Here is a 23,192-nt window from a genome sequence, read left to right on the forward strand (position 1 = left end):
AAGGCCGTGACTGTACCTCATACACACACAATACATGGCCTCTTCTATTTTCTGCTCTCCGTTGTAGTTGTTCCAGCGTGTCATCCCCGTGACCAGCACGCACAGGCATTGATGTTCGAACCTCGTCTTCAGCAACTGCCCGGAGTAGGAGCCTAGGAGGTGAATAAGATTTTTTGAGAACGCATCTCTTGAGTCCTTTTAATTCGCGAGCGCTCGCCAGGGGGCTTGCGAGCGATCCATCTCCAACAACACAGAATTTTTCTTTTTTTAGAGAGTTTTATTTTCCATAATTTTCTATTTTTAGAAAGTTAATAAAGTTGTGTATATAAATTTTATGTATCACTTTTATATCCAATTTTTTTAGAATATCTTTTTAGTGAAATTGTTGTCAGAGAAGTTTTGAACATATTTTTAGGTATAACTTATTCTTATAATTTTTCAAAATAACTTTTTAGCGATAACCTTTCATCGCATGTTCACATGAGACTAGTGCCAATGAAGTTTACGAGTAAAATCATAATAAAAATTTCTCCGTATATTTCTTCTAACCTAACTTTTATAAATAACTTATATAAGTAATCAACGTTATCGTAAATCTATACACACAACTTATTCTACATAACTTTGCGCATAACTTTTTCTAGAAAAACTTTTCAAACACATGAATTTATTAGCCATGTAGCTAATGATTGTAGCTACCCACATGTTAATAAGGAAGATACAGGGAAATGAAAGGAAAGAAAAAGAAATGGAAGAAAACATTCCGTGTACTAATGATTTACCCATGCTAATAATTGTAGCTACCCACGTGCTGAGAAGTAAAATCAAAATAGAAACCAAGGCAAAGAAAAGGGAGATGAACATTAGGTACTCACGTGGAAGGATATCTCCTGAGTGGTGTGTGTCAGCCTGTCAGGCGCACGCCAGCAGTAGCTCTGGCGAGCGATCACTAAACTGGATTTGCAGCATCTCTGCATGACTATTTGCTGCTGCTTCTTCCCCGACAAGAACTCAGCACGACGGGTGTTGAAGATAACAGAGCATCTATTGCCGCCAGCAGTAACCCCGCGTCAGGGTATACGCTTTGCCCTCTGTTTATGACTAGTGTCATACTAACAAGTCGCAAATGTGAGATATTCCTGAGATATTGGATTATGCATACTATAGTATGTTTGGTTTGCGCAGTGTATTCACCATGTTAAATTTCTCATGATTTTATCATACGTATATCTAAAACGATTAGAATAAGCATCAACGATCTTTCTCCTTGAATTTTTTTACTTTAGATTAGAAAAGAAGAGTGAATAAATGCTCGGCCCTTGCAGCCATGAATTACCACGTTGGTTGGTTAGAGGACATCCAGAGCGCACCATATGTTGGAGGTCTTGTGGAATATTTGGATTTATGGGACATTCTCTCCGACCACATCCTAATATCTATCAAACTAGATTACAAAAACTTGACCATTTGAATATTAACTCAAACTAGCGACAGAGGGAGCCGGCGGATGCATATTGTGTCCGTGGCAGCTGCTGGCTACAGCCAGAAATGTTGCAAATGACGTTTCAATTTGTCCCTAAAATTCATGCTGCCACAACTATGAGCACTATGTGTTGGGCCAAAGATCAGCCACAACTGTAGCCAATTATGAGCAGTATGTTCGTTGTTGGATAACGAAGCTGGTAGCTTGATGAGGATAAAAGGTATATATGCACCCTATTTCTCCACTACCCTAATCCAAAAGTCTGCATGCACAAGTTGTCAGAATCCAGATATGGCATCCTTAGATTTATGGTAACCATCAAGTGTAACCTAGCTGATTTGTTTTCTTTCGTGAACGATTGCTGAATTCCTCGAAGTCAGTTCGAAGCTAATGAGCCTCAGTAGTCTCAGCATGTACAAATTTCAGAGAACTTGCACTGACCAAAGGGCAAAACTGAAGCATCCTCAATATCAACAGAATTCCTGAAGCTATACCAGTAAGGTGGCTATAAACGCTTTTACAGGGTACGTGCTGCAGCCAGATAAAATAATCATGTACACTTTGCACTTTGTATCTCAGGCAGTAAAAGTGGCTGGCAATTCATTTCGTTAAAAGCGAGGATAAAAAAAATAAAGTGGATTTCATGTTCACAAACCTACATAAATAATCCATCAATTTTTAATGGAATCGTCTTGTACATGAGAAGAAAACTTAATACTGCCAATACCTCCATTTTGCCATCTTATCGCCAAATGCCACAAGGGTTCATATATTGACTTCATAGCCCCATCTTCTACGTGGTTCCATGTTCCATTACAATACTTATTATTGACGCGCTAAATCCTCAGAATTCGAACTAATTTGTAAACCTGCAAATACATGGCCCTTTTAGAAGATACATATATCATATATTCTAGAAGGACTAGCATATGTACCCACCTGAGCACTTCTAGATGGTAATGACAATTCCAAGGAATTGCGGCAACCATCAACCCTATAAGAAAGTAAAACTGCTTAAGATTATCCTTGAAATACTAAGGCACTCAAATGAGAATAACAGAAAGATAAAAGAAAACATGCAGAGAAGGAAAATTATTAGAGTAATGCAAATAACACCTTTTGTCACAGGTCCTCCTCATATACTGACTACTCTTGAGCTCTCCCCGTCCACCATATTTAGTTTCATCCGTGTTCAAGATGAGCTGATCAAATAAAAACATAATATCTCAGTGCTGATTACACATATCTAAGAAGTGAAGGCATATAAAATTACAAAAACTAAGAGTTTGCTTGTTCTGAATGTACACGATATCCTTGAACATGAAGAATGTAACCAGTAGCACACGAATCCATGATTCAGTGAAATCAGATCAGCTATTTGGCCCAATTGGCCTACATGCACAGATTGGCATCTACTTCGACTTCACCACCCTCGACTATGCTTGGCTCAAGGTCCTCACCATCTACTTCATTCTTCATCGACCACTTTGCCTCCACCTTCATCGACTATGTTCGGTGCTGGAGTAAATGACAAGGTTTTTCTGTATTGCATTGAGTCTAGGTTACATATACAAGATATGGGCCGAATGGGCCATATGGCAAACTGGGCCAAAAGCTATGTAAAGCCTATATACATATTAACACCCCCCCCTCAAACTAAAGGTGGCTGTAAGGAATCTAAGTCAGACACATTTAGTTTAAGTACATGAAAATGATGTTGATCCCGAGTCTGAGCTTTGGTGAAGAAATCTGCAAGGTGAAGTTCAGAAGGTGTATACTGAAGATCAACAACAGATTGTTGGCAATGGGAACGTATGAAAAGAGGCATCAACACCAATATGCTTAGTGAGCTCATGCTTGATAGGATTGTTGGCAATCTGAATAGCACTAGTGTTGTCACAGCGGAGAATGGGTAGGATCAGCATAAGTAACCACAAAATCAGCCAGCAGCCAACGTAGCCAAATAATTTCTGCTGTTGTTGTAGCAAGAGCTCTTAATTTAGCTTCGGCACTAGACCGAGAAACAGCAGTTTGCCACTTGGACTTCCATGAAATTGGCGAGCCACCAAGAAAAATGCAGTAACCAGTAACGGATCGACGATCAACATGGTCACTGGCCCAAGTAGCATCAGAATAAGCATGAAGTGTAGGTTGACTTGATGTGGCATAGAAGAGTCGGCGAGACATTGTCCCCCTCAGGTACCGCAAAACCCGAAGCAGATGAGCATAGTGAACTGTGGTAGGTGCACTCACAAATTGAGTGAGAACATGAACTGCATAGGCAATGTCTGGTCTGGTGGCAGTGAGATAGACAAGACTACCAACAAGATGGCGGTACCTGGTCCGATCAGCAAGAGGAAGATCATCCGATGGCTTCAAATGAAGATGAAGTTCCATAGGGGTAGCAGCAGGCCGAGTGTTAGTGAGACCAGAACGAGTAAGTAGATCTTGAATATACTTGGACTGAGAGATAATAGCCAGCAGCAGTTGATTCAATCTCGATGCCAAGAAAATAGCTGAGAGAGCCCAAGTCAGACATCATGAATCAGTCACAAAGACGGTCTTTAACAAAGGTAATATATTCTGGATCATCTCCGGTGATCAACATATCATCAACATAAAGCAGAATTAAAGTGCGACCACGTGAAGAGGTGTGAACAAACAGACTGGATCATGGATTCATGGTCAGTAGGAGTGAAACCTGCAGCACTAACAACCGAACTGAACCTCTCAAACCAGGCCCAGGGTGCTTGCTTGAGGCCATAAAGAGCACGCCGAAGATGACAAACATATCCAGGAGGAATCTCAACCCCTGGTGGTGGATGCATATAAACATCCTCTTGCAAATCACCATGATGAAAGGTATTCCTAACATCCATTTGAGAGATGGTCCATGACCGAGCAGCAGCAAGAACAATAAGAATACGAACTGTAGTCATATGAGCAACAGGAGCAAACATCTCCTCATAATGGAAACCCCGAGCAACTAGACGAGCTTTATACCTCTCAATAGAGCCATCAGCTTTGGTTTTAACCTTGTATACCCACTTGCAGGTGATAGGAATAACATTAGGAAGCAATGGTACAACCTCCCAAGTACCCGTGCGGTGTAAGGCATGAAGCTCAGCTGACATGGCATCTTGACAAACAGGGAGGTTAACTGCTTCCTGATAAGAAGAAGGCTCACAAACAGCACCAGCAGTGGGAAAACCATATCGATCGGGAACATGAATATTAGAACGATCCCTGAGGTCATAAGGCGGTGTGGGGATAGGAGAAGCATCGTCTAAGGTAGGGCTGGAGGTAGGAGAAGGAACATGAGAACGACAACTATAGTGAAAAGGAAAAGGAGTAACAGATGAAGGTGGGGGCCGTGATGGTGGAACGGACAATGGGGGTGGAGGTGTTGGATCAGGAGGTGGTTGTAGTACATGTGGAACGACAAAAAAGGTCAGAAGGAAGAGGTGGAACCATGTCAACAGAGGAAGTTGGTGGGGAAGGAGAGATAGGTGGGAGGAAGAGGAAAGAAAGGTGCTCAACAGATGGCGATGATGTAGGACTAGAAGAGTGAAAATATGGCTTGTTTTCAACAAAAGTGACATCACGAGAAAAACGAATACGATGAGCTGAGGGATAATAAACGATAACCTTTATGTTCAAGACCTAACCAAGAAAAACACACTCAACGGATTGAGCTGTCAGTTTCGTGCATTCACGGGAAGGTAGAAGAACATAACATGTGCAGCCAAAAACACGAAGGTGAGCATATCCAGGAGGGGATCCATGCAATACTTCTCCAGGACATTTACCCTGAAGACGAGATGATGGTTGAAGATTGATGAGGTAGACAGCAGTAGATACAGCTTCAGCCCAAAAATGTGGGGGCACAAAAGAGGAAATGAGAAGAGTTTGTGCAGTTTCAACAATATGATGATGCTTATGCTCAGCAACGCCATTTTGAGCATGAGCACCACGACAAGAGAGTTGAGGCACAGTTTCCTCAGAAGAAAGAAACTGACGAAAAACATTAGAAAGATACTCCCCCCCTGAACCAGAACGAAAAATACGAACAGGAGAAGAAAATTGAGTATGGACCATTTGAGCAAAAGATTTATAAATGGACAACACTTCAGAACGGTGCTTCATGAAATAAATCCATGTATAGCGTGAGTAATCATCAATAAAAATGACATTGTATTTGTGACTGCCTTTGGAAACAAAAGGAGCAGGGCCCCATACATCTGAGTGTACAAGAGCAAAAGGTTGAGTAGTTTTGGAGTTACTAGAGGGATATGGAAGCTGAATCTGTTTTCCTAACTTATAACCAGTACATTCAAAAGAAGGATCAATAGGTACACGACCCAGAACACCCTGCTTGACTAAGGTAGACAAACGTGAGCCACACAAGTGACCTAAGCGATGATGCCATGAAAAGTAGCTGCAACAGAAGCTGATGACGATGATGTGACGGAAGACAATGGCAATGCAGGGGGTGGCAATCGAAGGTGATCAAGGATGTAAAGGCCCGAGGAGCTCTTAAGGCGATGGCCAGTACCAAGAAGAGCTCGGTCGGGTTTGACGATCCTGAATAAAACAGGAGGTGTCATCAAAACCAATAACACAATTCAGATCAGCAAGTTGGCCACAGAAATCAGATTCATGGAAAGTTTTGGTACAAGAGAAACATCAGAGACATCAAACTGAGAAGTGGCAAGATTTCCTTGATGAGTAACTGTGCAAAAGTTACCATCAGCAGTTTGAACAGAATGAGGATGAGAGATAGTCTGACAAGAATCCAACTGAGAGAAATTGGAAGTCATATGAAAAGAAGCTCCAGAATCCAAAACCCAAAATGTAGTACCTGGATGTGATATAGAGGACAAGGAACTAGCTGAGATGTATGCACTGACAGGAGCAGAGATGGTACTGCTGGACTGCTGTTGCAACTGAGGTGCTGATTGCTGGTGGTACTGAGGTCCTGTTTGTTATGGGAACAGTTGGAACCGAGGTGGTGCTGCTGCTGGGAATTGAGATGCTGCTGTTTGTGTGCCAGAAGAGGCAGTCCTCCGGCGTGAGGCAGAACGCTTGGCTCTCATTTCAGCCAGGAGGTGAGGATACTTCTTGAAACACCGCAGATCAGGATGATTCGTCCTGCCACAATGGCTGCAAGGAGTCTTTTGAGAAGAGCCTGCTGCTGCAACTTCAGCAAACAGGGGAGGAACAGCTAGCACTGAATGCTGAGACACTGGTGAATTTGAAGTAAGAGTCTTAAGACATGTCTCCTCAGCCAAGAGAGCAGATAATGTCTCAGACAGTGTAGGAAGAGTAGGTCGCCCCAAAAGCTGAACACGAATGGGTTCAAACTCAGATCGCAAACCGATCACAAAGTCAAAGATAGTATTTTCTTGATCATACTTGTCTCTGGCAGTCCAAGAGGGGACACAATCCTTGCATAAGGAAGAAGGCTTGGGTACCATGGATGCAAGCTGGCTTGACAGCTTAGTGAAGGCAATGTAATACTCCTCAATTGCCATGTCCTGCTGTTGAAGATGATGAAGATTCTGGCGAAGTGAATAGCAAAGGGCTGAGCAGCTTTGTTGATAGCGACCTTGCAGGTAGTTCCACATTGCTTTTATAGGCTTTACATAGCTTTTGCAGTATTGCAATCCTCAAGACATGAACGAATGCTCAGATCAATACTCATACAGATAGCTGCCATCACCCGATCATCTTGAAGACTCCAATCTTTGGCCTCTTTATCATTAGCACCAGCTGCAACTACTGGGGGGTCATCACTAAGATGTGAGGCAAGACTGACAGATCGAAGGAGCATCTTGAAAGAGAAAGCCCAATCTCTGTAATTTTTGGCCAGTGAGCTTCACATCCAGAACGAGTGCACCAAAGGGGACAGGGGCAGAGGAGGCCATAACAGCAACAAGAAGTGTTAAGAGTATATATGGTAGGTTAGGATATGTAATCCCGGACTACCATATGTATCAGGGAGGTGTCTTACCCCCCCCCCCCCCCCCAAGTCTTCTATACTCTATATATACCGCCAAGGGGCTCAATGCAATACAATCCACGGAATCTATCCTTCCAACTTGGTGTCACGAGTCTAGGTTCTAACCCTAGGCCTCCAGCTTCCGCTGCCCTCACGCCGCCCCCGGGGAGATCGATCTCCGCCAGGGGGCAGCGCTCTCATAGGATGCGCGGCTGATCCCTCTCGGGGCTGCCTTGGGCGCGCGAATGCAGCTGCGGGGGCGGCTCTTGGGGCTGCTGGCCGCCACGCCGCTGAAGAGGATTCAGTGGCGCTGCTCGGATGCACTCTACCCCGCCAGGCTCGCCTGCTGGGCGGGACTTGCTCCTCCGATGGGAAGAGATGAGGATAAAGGGGTGTGTGTGTGTGGGGGGGGGGGGGGGCATCCAGCTAGGTGCACCTGAGATTGTACCCGGAGGTCTGTCCTGTTGCTGCTGTTTTTCTTTATTTTTTCCCATCAGAGATCAGTTTGCGTTGCCCAGCCGTTCGTCGCCGCTCCACCGTCGACACTCCCGAGAACGAGGTTGTTGTTGCGCGCCCTCACAGGCTGCAGCATCGACGCTTGTGGTCAAGCCATCATCGCTGGTGTCGCCGCCTTTTCAGGCAGTGGCGCCACCCACTGCCGGTCCTCGTCATGCTGGCACTCAATCCGAGTCCACACCTAACTGCCATTTTCGCGCGGACACCGCCGCCGATGTTGCTGAAGGAAGACGCCCGAGCGCTTTTCAACTACCTCGTCTACCATCGCCATCCGCCGCTCACCGTCCTGCTGCTGTCATTGGCAAGAAGCTGCTGATTTTGTGTACTCGGATGCCTCTGTTGACGCTTTGGACCTGCGCCCTCCTCCACGTCTTCGACCACGTCCACCTCGACCTCAGCTACTTCGGCACTAAAGGGCTATCATCTGCATGAGCTACTCCAGTCGAAGCATTCGCACCGGTGTTCCGGCTGCAGAGGGATGACTCCATTGTTCTCCAGTCTGCTCATTCGTGTTGCTACCGCTACGACTGCACAGGGGGAGATGTTAGAGTATATTTGGTAGGTTAGGATATGTAATCCCGGACTGCCATATGTATCGGGGAGGTGCCTTAACCCCCAAATCTCTATAATCTATATATACCACCCAAGGAGCTCAATGAAATACAATCCACGCAATCTATCCTTCCAACTAGAAGGACCTGACGGGTAGGAGTGTTGCCTCAACCGGCAACAAAGGACAGCCGCACCACCTCAATCGGCGATGCAGATGAAGGGCTGAGGACGTTAGTGCTGCACCACAATGGGCGGACAGCAGCGTATCCGCGTCACGGCGGTGCAGATATGGAGAAGAGGAGGATGGGAAGGACGACGACGACGGGCGGCAGAACAGCGACGAGCGGAATCTGATGCAACGGGCAGCAAGCAACATATCCCCAGAAATGAACTGCGCAGGGGAAGGTGGGCTGCCAGATCCAATCAGCGGCAGGCTCACTGGCGGAGAGAAGTTCCGAGCAGCGGCAGGGCAGCAGCGGCGGTGGCGTGAGAACCATGCTAGAGTAAATGGCAAGGTTTTTCTGTATTGCATTGAGTCTAGGTTACATATACAAGATATGGGCCAAATGGCCATATGGCAAACTGGGCCAAAAGCTATGTAAAGCCTATATACATATTAACATTCGGCTCAAGGGCTCGCCATCTATTTCGTTTTCCGCTTCATCAACAATATTGCATACACAACCATCGACGTCGAATACTTTGACTAAGTGCGAAGTATCACTACCACCCCAGCCTACTCGCAACACCAGCAAAGAGGTGCTGCCGCAGTCATCATGGAGAACCAATTCACCCCGAAAGAAAAGTCCTCCACTACCTCTATTAGTTCAATTAAGTTGCCCTTCAAAACAAAGTTCAATCAAGTTCAACATGTAGCAAGCCTAACGCAATGACTCTCGAGAAGAAAAGAGAACAGACAGAACAAACGGAGAGAGACCTGCAGCATTGTGGGCAGTGCTAGAGCTGTGAGCACAAGGCCTTGCGGTTGTAGCTCTCGAGCATGGGGATGCATGGAGGCAAGTTGGCGAGCATGAAGATTGGTAGACTGTAGTGGCACGGCATGGTGAGCATGAAGGTGTGTGCAAGGCTAATGTAGATGTAGGCATCAATGCATTAGGCCGGCAGCAGCCACTGCAACTTGTATTGTTTTTCTTTAAGAACAGAGGAGTTTTGCAAAAGTTTGTAACATTCCGTTGTGATTGTCAGAGGAGTAGGGGATTATCAGCAGGTAGCATTAAATATGATGAAAAAAGCCAATAGAAATGCTCATAGGAGACTGAAAGAGGGAGGTGGGCTGCAGTCCAAGATTGAGCTGTGCTGCACGTCTCTGTGCAGGCAGCCATGAGGCATGAAGAGGGGAACGGTACATTGCACCCCAATGTTTCGTTCTTTTGTTTGGTAGCACGCATGGAACTGGCAAAGCATCCACCAGCGTTCGAGTTGACCGCCGATTTCAGTCGAAGCTGGTCCTCAGATTTAACGCTGGTAATGTGACGTCAATCACTTAAGACCTGTGAAGCTAATATTATATCTACGGCTCAAGTCCTTCAATCCTCGAAGACATAGGCCGATTAGACAGTCGAGGGGTGCGCCGACTGTACTATCGGAGTGCGATAATGAGGACCGCTGATGTTGTCGTTGTGGCCACTTCTCTCTTTCAGCCCGGCGCCCCCAACGAAGACATCACCTGTGTGCGCTTCAGCAAAAGTTCAGACTACTAATTTCTAGATCGCTCAGTTCCCTTTTTGTTGAGCAACTTTGTATGAGTCACTGCGTTGACTCTTCAGTCGTAGCTATGGAGCTACAAGCACGCTCATTGGGACCGGTGTTCCCAATGCCTTGTACTTTGTTTTCACTGCTTTAATATATTAGAGTACTTATCAAAAAAAAGAGGGAGGTGTGGCTGAGTTGTATATGCTTGCATGCATGCAGCCATGCATATTAGAAGGCGCTAGGTGTTTTGGAATATTTTCAGGGGTTGGGGAGGCGGGTCGGAGCGCACAATGGCCCTAACCTAGCTCCGCTACTGCTTGCCTCCATCTCCAACCGTTGTGCAAGTTCAGCCGCAACTGGCTGTGCCGTGGTCACAGGACTGTTACCAATGATCAAGAAAGAGCACGAGACAGGGTAGTCCTCCATGTGTAAGATGCTGGCCGAGTGATCGATGACTTGCTGCGGACACCACTCCCTGGTGAGCCCTCATCGCCAGAGGTGAATTAATGAATTGCCTCAAGTATTGGTGCGATGCTTTGAGGATGAACCCCAACAGATTTAGAAGAAAGGCTGGTGCTATGTAACCCAACAGAGTTAGCTGCACAATTGATTTGCCTTTTAAGTTAAACTAAAGCCCTGCCTTGTTGCCTCCACTTGAATATAAAAAGAATAATTTCATGCCAAAAGCATCTTTCACTTACTTGATATTCCCCGGCTTCATCCACACCAACATGATATGACTGATGGGAGACTTCAGGATTGAAATTAAATACGAAAAGAAAAGGCCCTCTTGTGAAGCATATGACCTGCCAGAATGAAGAACGTAATTAGAATAGATCTCACAAATTTTGAACTGAGAATTTTTGGTGTCAAATGAAAAAGTGTTGCTTTATCTTGTTTCATTACTCCACTGGAGGGGTTTAGCATGTTGAAGACAAACAATCCTAATTCGTTCTGATGATCAGAAGGTGGAACTGTGAATATTATGCTTCTAGAACTAAGAAAAGGAAACAGTTCTTTTTTCTCGAACTATGCAGGAGAGCTGCATGTGAAGAAAAATGAAGTATTAAGGTTAGGAGGGAAGTCCTGATCCAAACACACTCATACACCCCAGGATTCTAACAAAAAATTATACAGCATGCCACACCACTATAAAACAACCAAACCAGCGAGAGCTAAGAACTTTGTGCGAGCACCAAGGACAGCAGATTCGCAAGTCCTTTTGCACCGGCATTACACCAAAAGGAACCCTTCTTGGCTATATTCCGTACAACCAGATTGACACTAGATGCAGTCCCACTAAAACAGTCACATCTGTGTTTCCGGAACTCCCATGCAATGGGAGTGACAAGAGTGTGAAAAACCTTTCCAGAACTCCTTCGGGACTTGTTTGGTAGCACCACACCAACCAACTAGTAAAGCAGGCAGTGTCCAGTCTAGGTGTCAACCACCCTAAACCCACACCCTGCAACACTATGAACCAAACCTGCCTGGCAAATACGCAAGACACAAGGATGTGCTGGATATCCTCATCTGCTTGATCACATAGAGGAAACACAGCAGGGTGGAGGAAGACCACACATCGCTAAGCAATCCGCGGTCTATTCATGACTGGGAACCATAGAAAAAACTTGCAACGCAGCGGGGACTTGACCTAAAAAAAACACCAGGGGAAGAAAGAGAAACAGTGCAAAATTCCCAGTTTACCCACACTTTTTCTCCATCTACCACCAGCAAAAGGTCCAAGTGATTATTTGGTTTGTTTCCCACATGAACCTTACCAACTATGGCTAATGCCAATACCTAGGAAATACCAAAACATGACAAAACAAAATGATATTTGGATTGTAGCCATACCAATTACTGGGCTGTGCCAAATAGGCCCCACATTCTTTCTGGCCAGATCCCCATAAAACTCTCCTAAAGTTAGAAATAGCATTGCTTCAATACCCATATTGAGCACGTGTCAACAATTATTTTGTGTTCCTGAGCCAAATCACAGCTATGCTTGCCAACCAAAAATTTTGTCTTAGTAGTTAATGCATGATAAAACTAAACAGAATGACCACATAGAATTCCAATAAATCAAAATTTTACCCCCCTTATTTGCAAATCAAGCCTCACCAGTTTATTCTATAAAAATATATAAAGTCATCCTTTAAAAGGATATCAGTTCAAGTGTGGAAGATCAGGTAAAGCACCAAGAAATAACCACCTTAGAAAATATTAAGCATTTAATAAGATTTATCAAAGTTTTCTGTGTAATGATTAACTATATAATTCAAGAGTTTATGTTAGTGCACATGAAACGATTCTTGATTGAGAAGAAAGTATATAATTAACTAAGAAAACATGTGTTTATCATAATCAAACTTATAAATATATTTGAGCTAATATTATCTGAAAAATCTGCATACCATGCTTGTGTCATCACAGTGATGAACACTGGGTGAACCTCTGGAAATTATCCTCTCATTTTCATCCAAGCTCATAACATCCTAGGACAAAAAGTTTGCTGATGAATTAGTAACAGAAACCATTCATCTCATGAATATATACCAATGAAACATGACACATTTAAATAATCAAATAATAGTGCCTAAAATAGAAGTTGCAAATTTATGATGTTTCTTTACATGTCAATAAATCCAACTAGTACCTTGGAATGATTAGTGAGGATGATTACTGTCCACTAGGGAATATGGACATATAGTCCTCATGCCCATATGGGCGTACAGTATGGGTCTGTTTGGTTGAGCTGTGGCTGTGAAAAAAGCTGTTGTGAGCTGTGGAAAAACTGTTGTGAGCTGGGAACTGTGAAAAGGCTGAAAGCTGTTTGGTTCAAAATGTCTATATGCCCCTGAAGGCCTGTGAGACTGTTTATATGCAAATTGATCGTAAAAATCTGTACAATTTAATGATTCACATGTAAATCACTATATTTGGAAGGACAATTTAATTTTTTTAAATTTTGCATCCATCATCAACATATGTTTCATATAAATATAACATATCCACCATTAAGCTTGCGGTGGCTGCATATAAACTTCCTCATCCGAATCACCATGAATTAAAGCATTTGTAACATCCATCTAAGAGATAGTCCAAGAAGATGCGGCAGCCACTGCAATCAGAGTGTAGGAAGGATAGATTGCGTATGAATCGTGGGTTGTATTGCATTGAGCCTCGACGGTGAATATATAGGGTACAAGTCTTGGAGGGCAAGAAGCCTCCCTAAGATATTTCCTATACTACCAAATATACTCTAACATCCCCCCGCAATCGTAGCAGTAGCAACACGAATGGACAGATTAGAGAACAAAGGAGACATCCCCCACAGTCAGAACGCCGGTGCGAATGTTATGGCTGGAGCGGAAACCAGGAAGAGCTCAAGTAGATGATAGCCCCTTAGTGCCGAAGTAGCCGAGGTCTAGGTGGACGTGATCGAAGCCGTGGAAGAGGGCGCAGGTCCAAAGCGACAACATAGGCGCACAGTACAAAAAAATCAGCAGTCTTTTACCAACATGTTCAGCAGGTCGATGAGCCGACTAGATGGCGCACAAATGCATCTTCTTTCAGCAACATCAGCGGTGGTGTCCGTGAGCTTGCGGCAATTGGCGCCGGCTCGGCCCGAGAGCTAGCGTGACAAAGCGGACCAGCAGCATGGGTTGCGCCACCACCTGAAAAGGCGATGTCACCGCAGTGATGGCCTGATTACTAGCATCGACGCTGCAGCCTAGGAAGGCGCAACGACAACCTCATCCTTGGTAGTGTTGACGATGCAGTGACGACGAAATGGTAGGGCGATGCAAACCCGATCTCTGATCAGATAAAAAGAAACACAGCAGCAGCTTCATGGACCGGCAGGGCCGCGCGGACAGAAGGGCTGTTGGAGGCGTGGGAACGAGCGTCGTCGTCTTCATCATTCGGCTTCGAATCGTCGATCTTGGGATCAGCAGCGGCACGCTCGCGTGCTGCCCGTTCAATGCCACGTGAACGCCTCCCTAAGATATTTCCTATCTTGAAGGGCAAGAAGCCTCCCTAAGATATTTCCTATACTACCAAATATACTCTAACACAGAGTACGAACAATGGTCATATGAGCAACTGGAGCAAATGTCTCATCATAATCTCATCCCAGAGTTTCCTAGAAACCTCTAGCAACAAGACAAGATTTATATCTCTCAATAGAACCATCTGACTTGGTCTTAATTTTGAAAGCCCACTTGGATGTAAGAAGAACAACATATGATGGTAATGCAGCAATATCCCAAGTGCCTGTACGGTGAAGAGCAACAAGTTCCTCATACATCAATACTAGATGAAATAGGAGGAAGAAAAAGAAAAGATGTAGACTCCGTGGGAGAAAATGAAGGCTGAATAGAGGGGTTATAAAAGAAAGGACGATCCTCAACAAAGGTTACATCACGAGAGATATGCATGTGATGAGAAGAAAGATCATAGCACCAATAACCATTATGCTCAGAACTATACACAAGAAAAACACACTCAACCATGGTCAACTTAATCCACTCAAGAGGTGCAAGCAAAACATAGCATGTGCATAAAAAAATCCAAAGACAATCATAGCTAGGAGTACCAAATTGTACTTCGCCTAGACATTGGCTGGACAGTTTGGATGATGGTTGTCTATTGATGAGATAAGCTGCAGTAGAAACTTCATCCCAAAAATGCGAAGGAACAAAAAAATGAAATGTGAAGCATTCGAGCAGTCTCAATGAGATTGCGATGTTTGCAATCAGCAACTCCATTCTAAGCATGAGCAAGAATACCCTCAAAGGTCAAAAACAAAGAAGAACATCATATAAGTACTCACCACTAGAGTCAGAACGAAAACTCTAATAAGAGTAGAAAACTGGATATGAACAATATGAGCAAAAGACTGGTTTATGGAGCACAACTGGGAGCGGTGTATCAAGAAATAAATCCATGTATATCGAGAATGATCATCAATAAAAATAACATAATATTTTTGACCGCCTTTCATAGCAAAAGGTGCATATAGGGCTGGACAAAAAAGCTCGCAACTCGTTAGCTTGCTCAGCTCGTGGTTAGCTTGGCTCGGCTCGGCTCAGCTCGTTGTGTTTTTCTAACGAGTGGAGCTCATATTTTAGCTCGTTTGAGATAACGAGCCAGTTCGACCTGCTCACGAGCCTAACCAGCCACATAAAACGAGCTGCTTAGTGGCATTCGGAGGCAGGCAAACGAGCAAGAGCCTTTCAAGTCCTATCCTTATCTCTTGACTACCCTCATCTCTCTATCCCTGTACTTGGCTCTCAACTGCTTCGATTCCCACGGTGAAGAGCATCAAAGGATGCGGCAGCCGGCAGAGCATCAATGGGAAGGGTCCCAGGCGTCCCTCCTTCCAGAGTGTCTTCATCACCTTCTGGAGTAGATCTGGTTGGCTCCACCATGGCATCAATGTCCCCCGCTGTTGCATTGATGAGATGAGGCCGCCGAAGTTGAGATGCTTCAGCATGGATTTGTTGATTTAGTTTCCTTCATTGTCTTCGATGAGAGCTTCCAGTAGTTGAGGTTGAGGAAGGCTGATTCATTGTCTCCAGCTTTGATTTTAGATTCTCTTTTAGGTAAATTTGTGCTAGTAGATCTCATGCACGAGGACCGAGTGGAAGGAGGCCATGGAGCATGGCTCGGCCGTGCTAAGCTTGTGGGGGTGGTACGCGTAGGTGACCTCCAGGCCCTCGTCCTTGGCATGCGCAAGATGCTGTCATACGCAGCCGCTCCTCTTCGACAGGTCTCCAGGTTATGGAGGATGAGGTTCTGCTTCAACTCTGCCAGATCCGATAAGCTCGAACTGTCAACGGCACAGGGAGCGCCTAGACGCAACACACCTCCTCTTACCTCGCACTGCCCTTGAGGTGGTCTCGCACCTTCATCTGCCGTGCTATCTCCATCGTGTCCGTCTCTGTCGCCGAGAGCTCACGAGCCAAAACGAGCTGGCTCGAGCTACTAACAAGCTGTGCTGAGCTGCGTTTTTTGCGCGTTTAGATAACGAGTCGAGCCGAGCCAGCTCGTTATCTAAACGAGCTGGAGCAAGCTGAGCTGAGCGGCTCGATATCCACCCCTACGTGCAGAACCCCACACATCTAAGTGAATAAGATCAAAAGGTCTAGCGAAATGAGAAACACTAGACGAATATGGAAGCTGTATTTGTTTTCCAAGTTTGCAACCCTTACAATGAAAGCTAGACTCAATAGATGTATGACCTAAACAACTTTTATTTATTAAAGTAGACAAACGAGACCCACAAAGGTGACCAAGATGATGACGCCACTTGGCGAAGAATGAGGTGGATGATGATGCAACGGATGACACATGGGCGGAAGACTAAGGAAGACGCAAGGCGTCGAGAATATAGAGGCTAGGCTACAGCGATGGCAAGTCCCAATCACAGTCCTAGTTCAACGATTCTATATAAAACAAGATGAGTCATCAAATCCAATAACACAATTGTGGTCGCTTACTTGACCAACCGAAGAAAGATTCATAGACAGCTGATGATCGCAACACTTACAAGTACCGCCAGCATAGAACTCTGCACCCAAGGTGTCTAGATGATGCTATACAGTAGACATCTGATAGTGGAACTCCTCTATGGTAGAGTTCTGCTAGCGGAGCGACTGAGCCTCCTCAAACACCGCGAGGTACAGGGCCTCGTTACGAGCCCACATCAAGTGAGAAGTGGAGAGACCACGAAGGGACAAGGAGATGTCAATCTGCATGCTCGCAAGGAGAATGGCCTTGGCACAGGCCGCCTCACGTAGCCAAGTCGCCTGCATGTCCAAATCTGCGAATGATAGGTCTCCATCTAAGACTTGAATGACTCAAGGAGAGGCTGCTTGACCGCATCAGCTGCATCTGGCACATAAGTAGGCGAAGTGGGAAGAGAAGGAGTAGGCGGACAAGGCCGCTCACCCGTGAGGTAGAGCCATAACTGCTGGCCGCCCATGTGGATCTCCATGGGAAAAGCAAGCTCGCCCCTATTGGTACCCTTGAAGACAGCTGGGCACCAAGGCACACGAATAGCACCTGGACGGCCAAGAGAAGCCATGACACAAGCAGGAATTGAGGGTGTCAACATCTATCTCTTTCTTTTTTTTTTTTGGTTTTTTGAGAGAGAAAAGGGAGAGGAGCCACTGCTATGGCTGCACAGCAGCGAAACAGAGCGCAGGAATGCGCGGGGCCCTCGGGCAGACGGATGGGCGGTGCGGCAGGGTCACGGCACAGCGCGCGGCGGCCACGGGCGGGTGGCGCGAGGCGCGGCTCTGCAGGCCACAGATGGGCCACGCAAAGGAGGCACTGAGGTGGCGCAGGCAAAGGAAGAAGAAAGGGAGGGAGGGGAAGGGAAAGGAGCTGTTTCGCCGGTTGGCGTTGGCATCTTGCCGGTGGCGGCAGGATGGTGACAAGGAGCAGTAAGAAACCCTAGGCTGTGATATCATGAAAGGAATAGCAACTCAATTCTTTTGCGATGCCAAAAGGGGCATATAAGCTTCTGTACAAAGTGCAAATAGCACCCTAAACTAGTGAGGAAATACACTAAGATGTATATACATCTCTAACAACTTCTATTGCTTGTAGGAGCGGTGAAAGCCGGTGACTTGTTATTGAAGGCCACGTCATTCCAGTATTTCCACAACATCCATGCTCCAAGAATGATCAGCACGTTGAGCCCTTTGCGTGATAACCTGAGTGGTTGCCACCATTTTGCACCACCATTCAGCAAACATCGTCCTCCGTGGTAGGTGACCGGGCTTGCAGACCATAGTTGGCTAACAGGGACAACCAGAATTCCCGAGCGAACACACACGAGGCATGCAGGTGTTGGATGTCCTCATTTCCTTGGTCGCAAAGAGGGCATCTGTCCGGGTGTTGCAGACCTCTCTTGGCCAATCTGTCAGCCGTCGAACATCTGTCAAGGATGGCCAGCAACATGAGCTTATTGAGTGGGTGCCCAAGCCTTCCACAGCCGGTGCATGTGCAGCGCCCATCCCATCTTGATCAGGTTATGTTGTTCTAGGCTGTCAAGCTCTTGGGGCATGCAAACTCGGACCCAAGCCACCAAACAATGCCCCGTATTCACCTGCCTCCTTCCTTTCAAAGGAACCCCCTCCTAATCATTCACTAGGATTCATCCATACTAAACCAAAAGGTTAACCCAAATTGCTTCATGGATCTCATGCATTATATGTTCTCACTTTACAGTTCAAATATCCAACGTCTAATTGAACCCACATATGTACATGGGTTTAGTTTTTAAACACCGTCCTGTAAGTTACTAGGTTCCATCTAGTTACCAAGATTTAACAAATAATTAAATGTGTCATTTTATTTTTTCAATTATAAAACAAACATCGGAGAAAACGACGAGCGATGTGAAGACCAATCTAATCTGATATTGTACAGCAGAGAATTAGCATTTCTAAAATGAAATCATTGCTATCAAAATGATTGCTGCAGTGTATTTGAAAGACATTTAAGGAAAATAGTTCATCCGTATTGCAAACCTTGTCAAAGTCAAAGAGATGTTTGTGAAAACCCTTGTCCAATAGCTCCCATTGCCGATTAGCTAACCAGAAGGAATAGTCATTGCTTGACATAGGAAATTCAACTCTCTGAAATCAATCCATAAAAGCTTGTGAAAATCTGCAGAACAAACTAAGTAAAACAAAATAATTTTAAAAAGTAGAGAAATCAAGGTACAAAGCTCAAAGAAATATAAGCGTACTCACTTTTGGATGTGCAAACTCATTGCCCATGAAGTTTAGATAAGCACCTCCACTCATTGTGAAAGTAATTAGTTTGATAATCTGAAATGCATTGAGGAAATTGACAAAAGATTTTTGTAGCATGAAGTTTAGCTATTAACATCTTGAAAGTAAAGGTAATGTTGTCAAGCCCACCCCAAAGATCAAAACTCATGCAGCATTAGTCGAGCCTAGTTAAGCCTAGTCGTCTGTATAGTCGTCCTTTACATCCAGGACCGATATGATATGTATACTATACAGTACATAGTATATAGCAAGCATCAACACCACAAATTTTGGCGGGAGCTCCTGGGCAGAGGTTATCTCCTGGCAGCGGGGAGTATCTCCTGCCAGCGGGGAGGCATGGAGCTCCTGGGCGTTTCCTTGGCGGCGGCGTTCTCCTGGCTGGCTGGATGCGCCAGTGGACACGCCTTTCGGGCAGGTGGCGGCGTGTATTTTGGCGGGCAGACGGCAGCATGTCCGCATGTGTGTTCTAGCAGGCATTTTGGGGTGAGGTGGCTTGGCAGCACCTGCAGCTGCGAGATATATACTCAAAACCTAATGAGCCTAATTGCCAGCCTAGTAGCCCACCACCCACTAGCCGAGGACCATGATTAGATTCTCAAATCTGATCGTTTTCAAGCCTAATCGGACGACTAATCACGGTTAGTCGATGACTAACCGGACGACTAGATTTCTAGTTGCTCAGACCTAGTCGCTAGCCCTTATCGGTGGCAAGGGAGCGATAAGCCCGACTAATCGCGACTAATCACGATTAGTCGGATGACTAGAAAACATTGGCAGCCAGCCCAAGTAGGTCAAGCGAACCTAAGTAAACATGGATAAAGGAAATCCAACCACTTCTAACATCTGCCAATTATGAAGCCTTCACAACTAATTTCCTCGTACCCTTATGCTTTCCTTCTGCGCTTAGAGAGTACATGCCCTGTGCAGGTGCAGTAAATAATCTTTATTTGTGCAGTGATGAGTATTTTTTTTGATAGGATGCAGTGATACGAGTTACATGACCAAAACATGTGATATGTGGACTTTTCGATGGCAATGGCATGGAATCCGAATTTTGACTTTTGGTAGTATATTTCTAAACTGGGTTTCTTTTGATGATACAAACCCAACTTTTAAAAGCTATCATGTGATTCATGTTGATCTCCCTTTCTTCCAGGTGTGAAGCTAGATCAATGATTACCCTAGTGTACTAATAATCATTTATATAGCTCCTATATGATTTTCAAGAAAACTTAGCACTGTTGTTCCTTTTGGACTATAATGCTTGTGTACCAGGGTGAATAAAGTGCCCGTCATCCCTGTGTTCTTCCATCAAGTTTTTGAAGTGAGAGAATACAAGGTTGTTTTAGAGATCTCAGTTAGCAAATAAATATTGAAAGATGTACTTGAGCTAGTTAACTTCTCGGATTTGAGTGTAAGTGAGCCAGCTAACTTGGAGAAGGATGAAAAATACTCCTTCCATTTCAAATTCCAAACTAAAAGTCGTATTGGCTTTTCTAATATATAGTTTGACATAGTGTATATAGAGGTGCCAAACAACCTATAATTTGGGACAAAGAGAGTAAAAGAGTAGTCAAACAGAAATACAAATTGAAAAAGAGAAATTCAACCTATACATTTTGCCCCTTCTATACTGACAGTCTCACAAAGAGGAGAGGGAAGTGTGATTTACTAAACCATAAATTCATAATATAAGTAATGTAAACATACTACATTTGTAAATTTTCATAATTTTTTATTAAATAATTCACATATCAAGTCATGCATGCAAGAGATAACTAAGATAAGATATATTATGGAAATGATGACAATTGTAATTCATCGCATGGTAAGTAACTGGAGCCAGGCATATTTACTGAGCCTGTTTGGCAGTGCTTGCTGCAGCAAGCACTACCGAACAGGCCGACTATTAAAGAGATGGTGTGATCATGAACGGAAGTAGGAAGAAACACATACTTTCAGCAATGAAGCTTTGCTCAAATCATCGTCAACAGAACCAATTGAGAACTTTCCAGAATTAAGAATTATTTCAGCGAAAGACTTGCGTCCTGATATGGACTGTATCAAAAAAGCCAAATGTGAGAATTCAATCACAAAATAACCACTGGAAAATAAAATTACAGTATTATGCAAAATTAAACAAGGGCTTAATTATTTCACACACACAAATGAACATAGATGGACCGACTTCTTTGCTGTATCTAAATGGTTGCAAATGGATGTCAACCCCCGCATAAACCTTGCTAAGCATGCAAAAATATGACCATGATTCGACTAAAGTTAGATAAACTACACTCTACAATTTTTGCAACCATGGAAAATGATGTTATAGAGTATTAGGATAATCTACCTTAAGAATGGGTGAATTTTGAGTATTTATAAAGAAAGATTCAAATAACATATTATTGTCTATATCACTGCCACGGCACCACTAGAGGGCGTGTTTGGTTTCTCGAATAGGGTTTCGTAGAGGTGCATCATATAATCCCGGAACTTGCACTCCGAGGCAGACATGTGGGTTCGTATGAGCTGCAATGCATCCACTAGGTCAGGCTGGCTAGTTAAGCTCATTTTGGGTACCCACCAGGCCAGGATGGCACCACACTAGGCGCCATAGAGCGCCTAGCAGCCACTAGGACATGCATGGCTAGATTTTTGTCTGATCACTATAATTTCATAAACTGAAAGCGTGATTTAGATATTTGAATGCCTTGTGTGCCATCAACTCTACCATGTCTCTTGCTTCACTCAACTCATAGAGTGCCTAGCAGCCACTAGGACATGCATGGCTAGATTTTTGTCTGATCACTATAATTTCATACGCTGAAAGTGTGATTTACATATTTGAATGCCTTGTGTGCCATCAATTCTACCATGTCTCTTGCTTCACTCAACTCATTGTCAGAGCCAACTATAATCGATAGACATAACTACTCGATGTTCTACACAACCCATCAAAGAAAGGTTAGGAATGGCAGTGGGGCGGGTTTGGACCCGAGACCCGTGAGTTCTGGACCCGACGGGGATGGGGCCCCCCGCGGGTCTGCTGGTTCGGGGACCCGAAATTGCGCGGGGCAGGGTTGGGTTTCAGTTTTCCCCCGCGGGTGACCCACAGGCCCCCGAAGTTTACATGCAGCCCAACAAAATAGGCCCAGCCCACAAAGAGAAGCAACATAACCCTAGATATATAAACACCAAGTCCTTCACAGTCCACCCAACTCTTATCCACGACACACGCAAGCCGCCAGCCGCCCTGCGTTCGGCGCGGAGCCGCTGCTTGTCGCTATCGGCAGTAGCTTGGCGTCGCCGTCCTACGAGCCTGCGCGCACGCTCAGCGCTGCTCGTCGGTGGCGGCCGCGACTCGGCACCACGTGCCTCCGCCACCCCGCAGAGCCATGACAGGTCGCCAGCCTCCACCTACCCCCACACACCTGGTCAGGCCGTCGTCCGCCCGACAGCCAGCACTGCAGCACGGATCCAACGACGCACACGGCCACGCACACACTGCAGCCCTTTGCCTCCCCACAATTTCCTCATCCTCCAATCCTTCTACTAGCTGCTGGCTAAATTTGTTTTTTTCCTATCTGAATGTTATCTTTGCAAGTGCATCTCAAGTGCAAGCAGATGGACAATGTATTATGTATTCCGGAACATGCTCGGGTTTTGCGTCCCCCATCGGGTTCGGGTCCCCCGTCGGGTTCGGGGCCGGGTGAACATTTTGACCCCAAGTAGGATTCGAGTCTGGGTCGGGTTTCGGGGGCGGGTCTGCGGAAGCTCCACCAGACCCCAACCCGACCCGTTGCCATCCATAAGAATGGTGTTTCTCTCTTGGTTTTGTATTCATGCTGATAGTCTGGTTTGATACGTCTATCAAGCTTCTTGCCCTTGATCTACTGACCTGGTGTAGCACGGAATGTGACTAGTATGTATGCGTATGCTACTCATGCTTTTCAAGAGAAGTGAATCCAAGGTTCAACATCAATCATCTTAGTGATGATTAGAGCATGAAGAATTATCAACTTATTATTGACTCATTATGGAACAAGCATTAGTTATATTATATTATCATAGCTGCATTAGTTATATTATATCATCTTAATTGATGGATACGTTT

General features: G+C 45.0%; 1 protein-coding gene across 4 annotated transcripts in view; it reads right to left on the reverse strand.

Annotated features, from left to right (window-relative positions):
• Positions 1-1,301: 1,301 nt before the first annotated feature.
• LOC112889451 (1,4-alpha-glucan-branching enzyme 3, chloroplastic/amyloplastic) overlaps positions 1,302-23,192 on the reverse strand; it is a 52,044-nt gene continuing 30,153 nt past the window's right edge. For 2 of the 4 annotated variants that reach the window (XM_025956099.1, XM_025956098.1), the window contains exons 14-21: positions 21,035-21,136; positions 19,037-19,114; positions 18,812-18,919; positions 12,683-12,763; positions 10,967-11,071; positions 2,600-2,685; positions 2,423-2,477; positions 1,302-2,352 (exon numbers count right to left, since the gene is read on the reverse strand). In XM_025956099.1, coding sequence (XP_025811884.1) covers positions 2,320-2,352; positions 2,423-2,477; positions 2,600-2,685; positions 10,967-11,071; positions 12,683-12,763; positions 18,812-18,919; positions 19,037-19,114; positions 21,035-21,136 — 648 coding nt within the window. In that variant the 3' untranslated portion in view covers positions 1,302-2,319. Of the gene's footprint in view, positions 2,353-2,422; positions 2,478-2,599; positions 3,025-10,966; positions 11,072-12,682; positions 12,764-12,857; positions 13,030-18,811; positions 18,920-19,036; positions 19,115-21,034; positions 21,137-23,192 lie in introns of those variants that run through there. The other 2 variants (XM_025956100.1, XM_025956101.1) reach the window with 2 other exon arrangements.

Source organism: Panicum hallii, chromosome 4 (genome assembly GCF_002211085.1).
Source record: "Panicum hallii strain FIL2 chromosome 4, PHallii_v3.1, whole genome shotgun sequence".
In the NCBI taxonomy this organism is placed as follows: Eukaryota; Viridiplantae; Streptophyta; class Magnoliopsida; order Poales; family Poaceae; genus Panicum; species Panicum hallii.